We start from the raw sequence: 12,296 nt of genomic DNA on the forward strand, positions 1-12,296 counted from the left end.
GTGCTAGACACAGAAGCAAATCTACAATCACACAATAGACAATAGGTGCAGGAGTAGGCCATTCGGCCCATCGAGCCAGCACCGCCATTCAATGTGACCATGGCTGATCATCCCCAATCAGTACCCCGTTCCTGCCTTCTCCCCATATCTCCTGACTCCGCTATCTTGAAGAGCCCTATCTAGCTCTCTCTTGAAAGTATCCAGAGAACCGGCCTCCACCGCCCTCTGCGGCAGAGGATTCCACAGACTCACCACTCTCTGCGTGAAAAAGTGTTTCCTCATCTCCAGTTTCTCTAGCAATTTTTTGTCTACCTTCGATTTTTCCAGCATCTGCAGTTCTTTCTTAAACGTGTTCACAGAAGGTGCGCGGCCGTGCTGGCGGCTTTGCGCAGGATGCGGTACAGACAGAGCTCCGCGCTCGGCGGGCCGGATGATTACGGGGAAAACTATCCGCCTGCGGGCCGGATGATTTTGGGTTGCAGGCTGCATTCGGCCCGGGGGCCGTAGGTTACCGACCCCGTCATAAGGGATAGGAGTAGAATTAGGCCATTCGGCCCATCAAATCCACCTTTCAATCATGGCTGATCTACCTCTCCCTCCTAACCCCATTCTCCTGCCTTCTCCCCATAAACCCTGACACCCGTAATAATCAAGAATCTATCTATATCTGCCTTAAAAATATCCACTGACTTGGCCTCCACAGCCGTCTGTGGCAAAGAATTCCACAGATTCACCGCCCACTGACTAAAGAAATCTCATTTCCTTCCTAAAAGAACGTCCTAAAAGCCGGAATGGGGTACTGGTCTTAGATGACCAGTCATGATCATATTTCTCTATGCTAAGCTGTGCTAAACTAAACCAAACTAAACTAATCTTAATTCTGACGAAAGTCACAAAGAAAACAGCAGTAAAAAGTAAAGACATTTTTACAATCACCGGATATTATCCCTCTGATGGAATTTACTTCAATTTCAACCATCAAGAGTGACAACGTTTAAGGGAGATTGTTTCATTAATCGGCACCGGGCCTGTACTCGCTGGAGTTTAGAAGGATGAGGGGTCACCTCATTGAAACTTACCGAATAGTGAAAGGCCTGGATAGAGTGGATGTGGAGAGGATGTTTCCGCTAGTGGGAGAGTCTAGGACTAGAGGTCATAACCTCGGAATTAAAGGACGTTCCTTTAGGAAGGAGATGAGGAGGAATTTCTTTAGTCAAAGGGTGGTGAATCTGTGGGATTCTTTGCCACAAAAGGCTGTGGAGGTCAAGTCGTAAGGCAGCAACAGCCGCTGCACCACCGTGACCACTGTGGTCGGCATGGACAAGTTGGGCCGAAGGGCCTGCTTCGTGCTGAGTGACTGTGACATGGGTGAATCGTCAATAACTACTACCTCTCCGTACAGGTCGAAGGTGAAGTGGCGTATGGGAGAGAGGTGTCTGTGGTCGTCCAGTTCACCAACCCCTTCACAAAACCTCTGGAACATCTGGTTCTGCGCATTGATGGGCTGGACTACGCCAAGTCTGATCTCATGTTGTTCAGGTAAGAATAATCCATGGGGTCTGAGCACGAAGAAACATAGAAACATGGACAATAGACGCAGGAGTAGGACATTCGGCCCTTCGATCCAGCACCGGAAGGAGATGAGGAGGAATTTCTTTAGTCAGAGGGTGGTGAATCTGTGGAATTCTTTGCGACAGAAGGCTGTGGAGGCCAAGTCAGTGGATATTTTTAAGGTGCAGATTGACAGATTCTTGATTAGTACGGGTGTCAGGGGTTATGGGGAGAAGGCAGGAGAATGGGGTTAGGAAGGAGAGATAGAATGGCGGAGTAGATTTGAGTAAGTAAGTAAGTAAGTTTATTGAAAAATAGGTGAATTAGGGCATTTGGCCCTTCGAGCCAGCACCGCCATTCAATGTGATCATGGCCGATCATCCACAATCAGTACCCCGTTCCTGCCTTCGCCCCATATCCCCTGACTCCACTATCATTAAGAGCTCTATCGTGAAAACATCTAGAGAATTGGCCTCCACTGCCTTTTGAGGCAGAGAATTCCACATTCGCCACTCTCTGTGTGAAAAAGTTTTTCCTCGTCTCCGTTCTGAATGGCTTATCCCTTATTGTTAAACTGTGTGTGACCCCTGGTTCTGGACTCCCCCAAATCGGAAACATGTTTCCTGCCTACAGCGTGTCCAAAACATGAATAATCTTATATGTTTCAATAAGTTGTTATTGGGGGCGCTGTCCTGTGCACGGCTGCCCAGCCAGCAGCTGTCTGTCTCTTCATCTTTTTATTTTTTATTTTAGTTAGTTAAGTGTTTTGTTTGGAGGTCTAGACTTTTTTTATGTGGGGGGGGGGGGGGGGGGGAAAGGGGGAAACTACCTTTCAGGGCCCCTACCTGGTCGGAGAGGCAGCTTTTCTCCGGGCTGCAGCTTCGACCCGTCCTCGCGGCCTACCAGCGGGCCTGGAGCGGCGTTTCCTGTCGGGGACTGCCCAGAACCTCGGCTTCGGCGGCGGCACAGCGCTGGAGCGCTATCGCGGAGCGGGCGATGCCTTGCCTGGGTCGCCGCGCTGGAGCTCCAGTGAGCTGAGGATCGCTGGGGAAAACATCGCGGAGCTGCGGGAATGTGGAGCGACCAGCTGCGGGTGGCGGCGCTGAACTTAACATCGGGAGCCTGGGATCTATCGATGAGATCGCCAGTTGTGGAGCTCCAACCGGCGCGGCCTTGTTGGCTTCGGAAGCCGCGGCCTCCAGTGCGGAAGCGGCCTTTATAAGGTTCCCAGGCCGCTGGGAGGATTCTCCCGACGCCGGAGCAACATCACCCGGCGAGAACGGCCTGGAACATCGGGCCTCCGTAGAGGCAACTGTGGAGGCCTCAATGGGCCCGACTATGGGTGAACTGGGGTTGGGGACTGGACTTTGAGCCTTCCCTCTTGGTGGGAGCCATTGTGGGGGGATGTTCTATGTGTTTAAGACTCTCATTGGTGTTATGTCTGTATTCTTTTTTTGTGTGCTGCAAAATGGCAAAAAGCATTTCACTTCACTACACCTGGGTGTATGTGAATGTGACTAATAAAATACCTTTGATATCTTTGAGATCCCCTCTCATCTTTCTAAATTCCAGAGTGTACCTATTCCTATTCCGATTAGGAGTATTCCTATTGAATCTATCCCCCTTCACCTTAAACCGTATGTCCTTAGTTTCCCGACTCTGGTTAAGAGACTCTATGCATTTACCCGATCTATTCCTCTTATGATTTTATATACATCTATAAGATCACCCCTCAGTTACCTGAACTCGAACGAATAAAGAAATAATGAATTGAACTAATTTTTGCTCAGGTATTGCACCCATCAATTTAATTGCTCCAGAACCAGGGGCCACAGTTTAAGAATAAGGAGTAAGCCATTTAGAACGGAGACGAGGAAACACTTTTTCTCACTGGGAGTGGTGAGTCTGTGGAATTCTCTGCCTCAGAGGGCGGTGGAGGCAGGTTTTAGTTCAGAGATACAGCACGGAAACAGGCACTTCGGCCCACCGGGTCCAGGCCGACCTGCGATCCCCACACACCAACACTATCCTACACCCACTAGTGACAATTTTTACATTTGTTACCAAGCCAATTAACCTACAAACAAACCTGTGCGTCTTTGGAGTGTGGGAGGAAACCGAAGATCTCAGAGAAAACCCACGCAGGTCACGGGGAGAACGTAAAACTCCGTACAGACAGCACCCGTAGTTGGGATCGAACCCGGGTCTCCGGTGCTGCAATCGCTGTACGGCAGCAACTCTACCGCTGCGCCACCGTGGCTTCTCTGGATGCTTTCAAGAGAGAGCTCAATATCTTAAAAATAGCGTAGTCAGGGGATATCGGGAGAAGGCAGGAACGGGGTACTGATTGGGGATGATCAGCCATGATCACATTGAATGGCCGTGCTGGCTCGAAGGGCCGAATGGCCTACTCCTGCACCTATTGTCTATTGTCTATGATTACCATATTACATATGTATTACTGCATTTACGGGACAGTTTAAGCTGATGCATGTAAGAATTTGGAGTCACAAGGAACTATAGATGCTGGAATCTGGAGGATAACACAGGGTGCTGGAGTAACTCAGCGGGTCAGGCAGCATCTCTGGAGAACACGGTGATGCTGGTGATCGGACTTGCCCTTGATTAACATCCTTGTCCACAGTAATCCAGGCGTAGTCTCACCCGTGTTCTAGAGAGAGATAGAGAGGGGAGTGAGTGTTTTATTGTCATGGGCCCCGAAATGTAACAATGCATTCTTACGTACAGGAGCACAACAGATGTGTGAATATAGTACTCCGTAAACAACATAATAAACAACAACAAAAAACTTCAGTATATTTTTTTAAAATGGACAAATGTATAAACAATATTCTGGATTATAACCTACTTTGCATTTAATTCAAAGGACAAAGAACAAAGGACATTTATTGTCACAATTTGAAATTTGAGTTACCAGGCAGCACACAAATATGATAAACACAACACTATAGAATTTAACATAAATTAGATTAGCACTTCCAAACTTTTTATATTATTTTTGGGCTGTTCAGATTAAGAATATGAATTTCTGGTGGGTAAATATGGATCATGAACCGACATGGTTAAATATAGAAAAGGAAGACTGTCTACCTTTCAATGTAGGTTCGATAATTTTTGCACCAACGGAAGTACAAAAATTTTTTTATAAAGACAACCTAATAATATTTAATAATAGACGTATTTGGAAACAAATAGTTAAGACTCTACATTTGGATAATCTCTCATTTAGATTACCAATTATGAATAACCCATCGTTTAAACCTGCTATATTAGATGGGGGGTTTAAACAATGGGATGATTTAGGAATTACAAGGATAGAACACCTTTATAGAAAAGGAAAATTTATTTTATTCCAGGAGTTACAAGATATTTATGGATTGTCTCCACAACATTTGTTTAGGTATTTACAAATTAGAGATTATATTAAATCCAATACACAAGATTATAAAAATAAAGAAGCAGGATTGTTAGACGAACTGTTTAATTTATATCCAAATACAGAAAAATTAATAGCCTATATATATAACATCATTTTGGATAAGGAGAATCCAATAACGGAAATATATCGTCAAGCATGGGAAAATGAAATGGGATTGGCTATAACAAAAGAAAACTGGGAAGAAAGTCTACAACGAATACACCGGTGTTCATTAAACGCCAGACATATACTGATACAATTTAAAGTATTATATAGGTTACATTATTCGAAAACTAAATTAAATAGTACTTTTCCGAATCTCTCCGCTATTTGTGATAAGTGCAAGAAAGCAGAGGCAAATTTAATACATAGTTTCGTTACATGTCCTAAATTGAATTATTACTGGACAGAAATTTTTAAAGTTATTTCTGAAGTCATCAAAGTTAAATTGGACCCTAACCCAAAGCTAATAATATTTGGAATTCCGGATTTACATCTATCACTTACAGTAAATCAAAGAAATTTCTTTGATTACTGTTTGATAATTGGGAAAAAAAATCATATTGAAATTTTGGAAGGGAACATTATCCCCCACAACCAAAATGTGGGCAACAGAGATGATGGAGACGTTACATCTGGAAAGAATTAGATTTGTCCTATTGGACAAGTATAATTCTTTTGAACAGATATGGTCTCCATATATACAGTATTTAGAGAAGTAGCTGTTCTTGGCAACACAGCTCGGCGTGCACCCTGCGGGATTTGGTGAGAATAATTCATTTTTATATTGGAATTAACATATATGTCTTTATTGATACTATCACTTGTAGTAGTGTTATTAACAATACATATTGTGGTTTTTCATTTTTTTTTTTTTTTTTTTCGTTTCTCTTTTCTTTCTTATATATAATCAAATTATTATTTAATCACTCTCTTAATGATTTATAACTGTTCTATTCTTTTTCTATCATTATTTCTAAAAAATAGTAGATAAGTATTACTAGTGTTTTACTTAATGCAAATTGAATTAATTTGATATAAAGTTGTTTGAAGCATTGTAATTGATTACCTTTAATAAAAAAATATATAATAGAATTTAACATAAAACATACAAAACATCCCCCACAGCGGGATCAATGTTTCCCACTGTGAGGGAAGGCACCAAAGTTCAGTCCACTTCCTCTTCTTCACACGTGGTCGGGGCCTATTGAGGCCTCCGCAGTCGCTGCAACGGCGGCCCGATGTTTCAGGTCCTGGGATGATGAAACTTCAGCGTCGGAACTGAAGAACACTCTCAGCGGCTTCGAGTTTCCGAATCGGCCGCTTCCAACCGGAGACCGCCACGATTAACGATAACTCTGCAAGTTTTCCTAATCGCTTGTGTTCCTACACCCTGGCCACTCCCTCTTCTCCCCTCTCCCATCAGCATAATCAAGGACCAGTCTCACCCCCCCGGCCACTCCCTCTTCTCCCCTCTCCCATCGGGCAAGAGGTACAAAAGTGTGAAAACGCACACCTCCAGATTCAGGGACAGTTTCTTCCCAGCTGTTATCAGGCAACTGAACCATCCTACCACAACCAGAGAGCGGTTCTGAACACCTATCTACCTTATTGGTGACCCTCGGACTATCCTTGATCAGACTTTACTGGCTTTACCTTGCACTAAATGTTACTCCCTTTATCATGTACCTGTACACTGTAAATGTCTCGATTGTAATCATGTATTGTCTTTTCGCTGACTGGATAGCACGCAACAAAAGCTTTTCACTGTACCTCGGTACACGTGACCATAAACTAAACTGATTGAACTGAGTTAAGAATGTACCTCTCAGCAAACTGAACATTGAATTTTCCAATTCAATCAGTCAATAATATTTTATGTAGACAAAAATGTTGGAGAAACTCAGCGGGTGAGGCAGCATCTATGGAGCGAAGGACTAGGTGACGTTTCGGGTCGAGTCCTTCTTCAGACTGATGGGGGGGGGCGGGGGGGCAGGAAGAAGAAAGGAAGAGGCGGAGACAGTGGGCTGTGGGAGAGCTGGGAAGGGGAGGGGAAAGAGGGAGAAAGCAGGGACTACCTAAAATTGGAGAAGTCAATGTTCATACCGCTGGGGTGTAAACTACCCAAGCGAAATATGAGGTGCAGTTCCTCCAATTTGCGGTGGGACTCACTCTGGCCTTAGAGGAGGCCCAGGACAGAAAGGTTGGATTGGGAATGGGAGGGGGAGTTGAAGTGCTGAGCCACCGGGAGATCAGGTTGGTTATTGTGAACTGTGCGGAGGTGTTGGGCGAAGCGACCGTCAAGCCTACGCTTGGTCTCACCGATGTAGAGCAGCTGACACCTAGAGCAGCGGATGCAATAGATGAGGTTGGAGGAGGTGCAGGTGAACCTTTGTCTCACCTGGAACGACTGCTTGGGTCCTTGGATGGAGTCAAGGGGGGAGGTAAAGCGACAAGTGTAGCATTTCCTGCGGTTGCAAGGGAAAGTACCTGGGGAGGGGGTGGTTTGGGGGGAAGGGAAGAATTGACCAGGGAGTTACGGAGGAAGCGGTCTCTGCGGAAAGCCGAAAGGGGAGGAGATGGGAAGATGTGGCCAGTGGTGGCATCCCGTTGGAGGTGGTGAAAATGGCAGAGGATTATCTGGGTGGGAAGGGACGAATTGACCATAATATTTTAAACAATATCTTAAACAATAATATTTTATTGCCACTTGTACATAGGTACAGTGAAATGCTTTATTTTGCATACTGCCCAGGCAGTGAACCCAGGTTCGAACCTGACCACGGAGTTTGTACGTTCTCCCCGTGACCTGTGTGGGGTTTCTCCGGGTGCTCCAGTTTCCTCCCAAGTCCCAAAGATGAGTCAGCCATCTTTTAAATTCAGATTTAAATTTAAATTTAAACTTCAGACTTTCCCTCGATTTTAGAGATACAGCGTGGAAACAGGCCCTTCAGCCCACCGAGTCCGTGCTGACCAGCGATCCCCGCACATTAACACTATCCTACACACACTGGGGACAATTTATCAATTATACCAAGCCAATTAACCTACAAACCTGCACGTCCTTGGAATGCCTGTATGGAATATTGTGAGCAATTGTGGGCCCCATATCTGAGGAAGGATGTGCTGGCTCTGGAGAGGGACCAGAGGAGGTTTACGAGAACGATCCCAGGAATGAGTGGGTTAACATATGATGAGCGTTTGTCGGCACTGGGCCTGTACTCACTGAAGTTTAGAAGGTTAGAGGGATGACCTCATTGAAACTTCACCGAATAGCGAAAGGCCTGGATAGAGTGGATGTGGAGAGGATGTTTCCACTTGTGGGAGAGTCTAGGACGAGAGGTCATAGCCTCAAAATTAAAGGACGTAGCTTTCAGAAGGAGAAGAGGAGGAATTTCTTTAGGTAGAGGGTGGTGAATCTGTGGAATTCTTAGCCACAGACGGCTGTGGAGGCCAAGTCAGTGAATATTTTTAAGGTGCAGATTGACAGATCTCCTCCACCCCCCTCTGGGGCAGAGAATTCCACAGACTCACAACTCTCTGTGAGAAAAAGTGTTTCCTCGTCTCCGTTCTAAATGGCTTACTCCTTATTCTTAAACTGTGGCCCCTGGTTCCGGACTCCCCCAACATCGGGAACATGTTTCCTGCCTCTAGCGTGTCCAAGCCCTTAACAATCTTATATGTGTCAATGGGATATCCTCTCATCCTCCTAAACTCCAGAGTGTACAAGCCCAGCCGCTCCATTCTCTCAGCATATGACAGTCCCGCCATCCCGGGAATTAACCTTGTAAACCTACGCTGCACTCCCTCAATAGCAAGAATGTCCTTCCTCAAATTAAGGGACCAAAGCTGCACACAATACTCCAGGTGTGGTCTCACTAGGGCTCTGCACAACTGCAGAAGGACCTTATCCAAACCGTTGAAATGACAAAACGTTCGGCCTGTCCCTAACTCTGCTCCTATCACTTATGCGTTGTATCTCTAAATGGGCTCGGTCCCGCTTGGTGATTTTTTTCAGCGACTGCCGGCGTCGTATACGGGTCGCCAAAAGATTTTGAACATTTCAAAATCCAGCGGCGACAAAAAAATATGTCGCGACACTTGGAAAAAAACACCGGGCGTCAATACGTCGTCACGCCACGTCACGCCGCGAATTTGTCGGTGACCTGATACATCAGTCGCCGAAAAAAATCGCCAAGTGGGACAGGCCTTTGCACCAAACTAAAGCGAGGAATGTGTTTTTTGACCCGCAGCCGCCTCCCTGAGAACGAGACGCTGAAGGCGAATTTCTCCGTGGTCCTGCGGAGACACGGGAGGTGGAAGATCATCGGCAGCTTGGACTGCCCAGCCTTGCGCCAGGTGGGCGGTGAGCTGGAGCTACAGGTCCAGTAGAGACGGCAACACCCAGCGGCTGGGAACACGCCCAGCCTAGAGGAACAAGCTACGCAACCCGCGACATCTCCCTCTCAAACAGCAACTCATTACTCGCTTGGTACACAAAAAAGCTGGGGAAACTCAGCGGGTGCAGCAGCATCTATGGAGCGAAGGAAATAGGCAACGTTTCAGGCCGAAACGTTGCCTATTTCCTTCGCTCCATAGATGCTGCTGCACCCGCCGAGTTTCTCCAGCTTTTTTGTGTACCTTCGATTTTCCAGCATCTGCAGTTCCTTCGTAAACACCTCATAACTCGCTTGGCTAGTTTACACCCCAGCGGTATGAACATTGACTTCTCTAACATTGACTTCTCTAACTTCAAATAGCCCTTGCTTTCCCTCTCTCTCCATCCCCTACCACTTCCCAGTTCTCTCACTAGTCTTACTGTCTCCGCCTACATTCTATCTTTGCCCACCCCCTCCCCTGACATCGGTCTGAAGAAGGGTCTCGACCCAAAACATAACCCGTTCCTTCGCTCCAGAGATGCTGCCTGACCCGCTGAGTTTCTCCAGCACTCTGTGAAACGTCACCTATCCATGTTCTCCACAGATGCTGCCTGACCCGCTGAGTTACTCCAGCACTCTGTGAAACGTCACCTATCCATGTTCTCCACAGATGCTGCCTGACCTGCTGAGTTACTCCAGCACTCTGTGAAACGTCACCTATCCATGTTCTCCACAGATGCTGCCTGACCTGCTGAGTTACTCCAGCACTCTGTGTCTTTCTTTGGTTTAAAGCAGCATCTGCAGTTCCGTCCGACACGAGCAACATAAACTGTCATCATCTGTCCATTCATCACAGGAGCTTAATTAGGCCATTCGGCCCATCAAGTCTACCCCACCATGCAATCATGTCTGATCTATATCTAACCCCATTCTCCTGCCTTCTCCCCATAACCCCTGACACCCGTACTAATCAAGAATCTATCAAACTCCACTTTAAAAATCTCCACTGACTTGGCCTCCACAGCCGTCTGTGGCAATTAATTCCACAGATTTACCACCCTCTGGTTGAAGAAATTCCTCCTCATCTCCTTCCTAATAGTCTCAGTGTCATACAGCATAGAAACAGGCCCTTCGGCCCAACTTGCCCACACCGACCAGAGGACATATGTTTCAGGTGAGATGGTGAAAGATTTCACGAGAACCTGAGGAACAACTTGTCCACACAGAGGGCGACGGGTGTACAGAACGAGCTGCCAGAGCAGGTGGTTGAGGCTGAGACTATAACAGCATTTTAAAAACATTTGGACAGGTACATGGATAGGACAGGTTTAGAGGGATATGGGCTGAATGCGGGCAGGTGGGACAAGTGTAGCTGGGGCATGTTGGCCGCTGTGGGCAGGTTGGACAGAGGGATGTTTTTCCACGCTGTGTCACACTGTGACTCTTCAGTTCTCCAGAGATGTTGCCTGATGCAGCCAGCCACACACCATCCTCTGTGAAAAACAAACTTTCCAACTTCCAATTCACCGAGCGGCACGGTGGCGCAGCGGGTAGAGCTGCTGCCTCACAGCGCCGGAGACCCGGGTTCCATCCCGACTACGGGTGCTCTCTGTATGGCGTTTGTACGTTCTCCCCGTGACCTGTGTGGGTTTTCTCTGGGTGCTCCGGTTTCCTCCCGCACTCCAAAGACGTACAGGTTTGTAGGTTAATTGGCTTGTTACAAAATTGTGTGTGTAGGACAGTGTTAATGTGCGGGGATCGCTAGTCGGCGTGGACTCGGTGTGCCGATCGGCCTACTTCCGTGATGCATCTCGAAATTAAACTGAACCACAGTTAACATCTCGGACAGAAACAAAAAGCTGTAGTTACTCAGCGGGACAGGCAGCGTCTCCGGAGAGAAGGAATGGGTGACGTTTCTGGTCAAGACCCTTCTTCAGACCGAAGGGCCTGTCCCACTTGGCGATATTTTCGGCGACTGCCGGCGTCATTGACTGACGTATAAGGGTCGCCGAAAGATTTTGAACATTTCAAAATCCAGCGGCGACAAAAAAATTGTTGCGACACTCGAGGAGACACCGCGCGTCAATATGTCGTAACCGCCGCATCGCGTCGCGACTTTTTCGGTGACCTGATATGTCAGTCAATTATGCCGGCAGTCACCGAAAAAATCGCCAAGTGGGACAGGCCCTTGAGAGAGAGTCAGAGGAGTGAGAGACTAGAGATATGGAGACTAGAGGCTAGAGATATCGAGTCCCACCGTAAAGTGGAGGAGCAGCACCTGATATTTCGCTTGGGCAGTTTACACCCCAGTGGTATGAACATTGACTTCTCCAATTTCAGGTAGTCCCTGCTTTCTCCCTCCTTCCCCTCCCCTTCCCAGCTCTCCCACAAGCCCACTGCCTCCGCCTCTTCCTTTCTTCTTCCCGCCCACCCCCCTCATCAATCTGAAGGTGACCCGAAACGTCGCCTATCCCTTCATTCCATAGATGCTGCGTCACCCGCTGAGTTTCTCCGCTGGAGCAGCTGGGCTTGCACACTCTGGAGTTTAGAAGGATGAGAGGGTAACATATAAGATTGTTAAGGGCTTGGACACGCTAGAGGCAGGAAACATGTTCCCGATGTTGGGGGAGTCCAGAACCAGGGGCCACACAGTTTAAGAATAAGGAGTAAGCCATTTAGAACGGAGACAAGGAAACACTTTTTCTCACAGAGAGTTGTGAGTCTGTGGAATTCTCTGCCTCAGAGGGCGGTGGTGGCCGGTTCTCTGGATACTTTCAAGAGAGAGCTAGATAGGGCTCTTAAAGATAGCGGAGTCAGGGGATATGGGGAGAAGGCAGGAACGGGGTACTGATTGGGGATGATCAGCCATGATCACAGTGAATGGCGGTGCTGGCTAGCAGGGCCGAATGGCCTCCTCCTGCACCTAT

At 47.2% G+C, this 12,296-nt stretch overlaps 1 protein-coding gene across 1 annotated transcript in view; it reads left to right on the forward strand.

The window, feature by feature from the left end:
• f13a1 (coagulation factor XIII A chain) overlaps positions 1-9,607 on the forward strand; it is a 111,958-nt gene extending 102,351 nt beyond the window's left edge. The window contains exons 21-23 of the mRNA XM_033014592.1: positions 1,403-1,539; positions 9,244-9,466; positions 9,558-9,607. Coding sequence (XP_032870483.1) covers positions 1,403-1,539; positions 9,244-9,382 — 276 coding nt within the window. The 3' untranslated portion in view covers positions 9,383-9,466; positions 9,558-9,607. The remainder of the gene's footprint in view (positions 1-1,402; positions 1,540-9,243; positions 9,467-9,557) is intronic.
• The last annotated feature ends 2,689 nt before the right edge of the window (positions 9,608-12,296 follow it).

This window comes from Amblyraja radiata, chromosome 2 (assembly GCF_010909765.2).
Source record: "Amblyraja radiata isolate CabotCenter1 chromosome 2, sAmbRad1.1.pri, whole genome shotgun sequence".
NCBI classification, from domain to species: Eukaryota; Metazoa; Chordata; class Chondrichthyes; order Rajiformes; family Rajidae; genus Amblyraja; species Amblyraja radiata.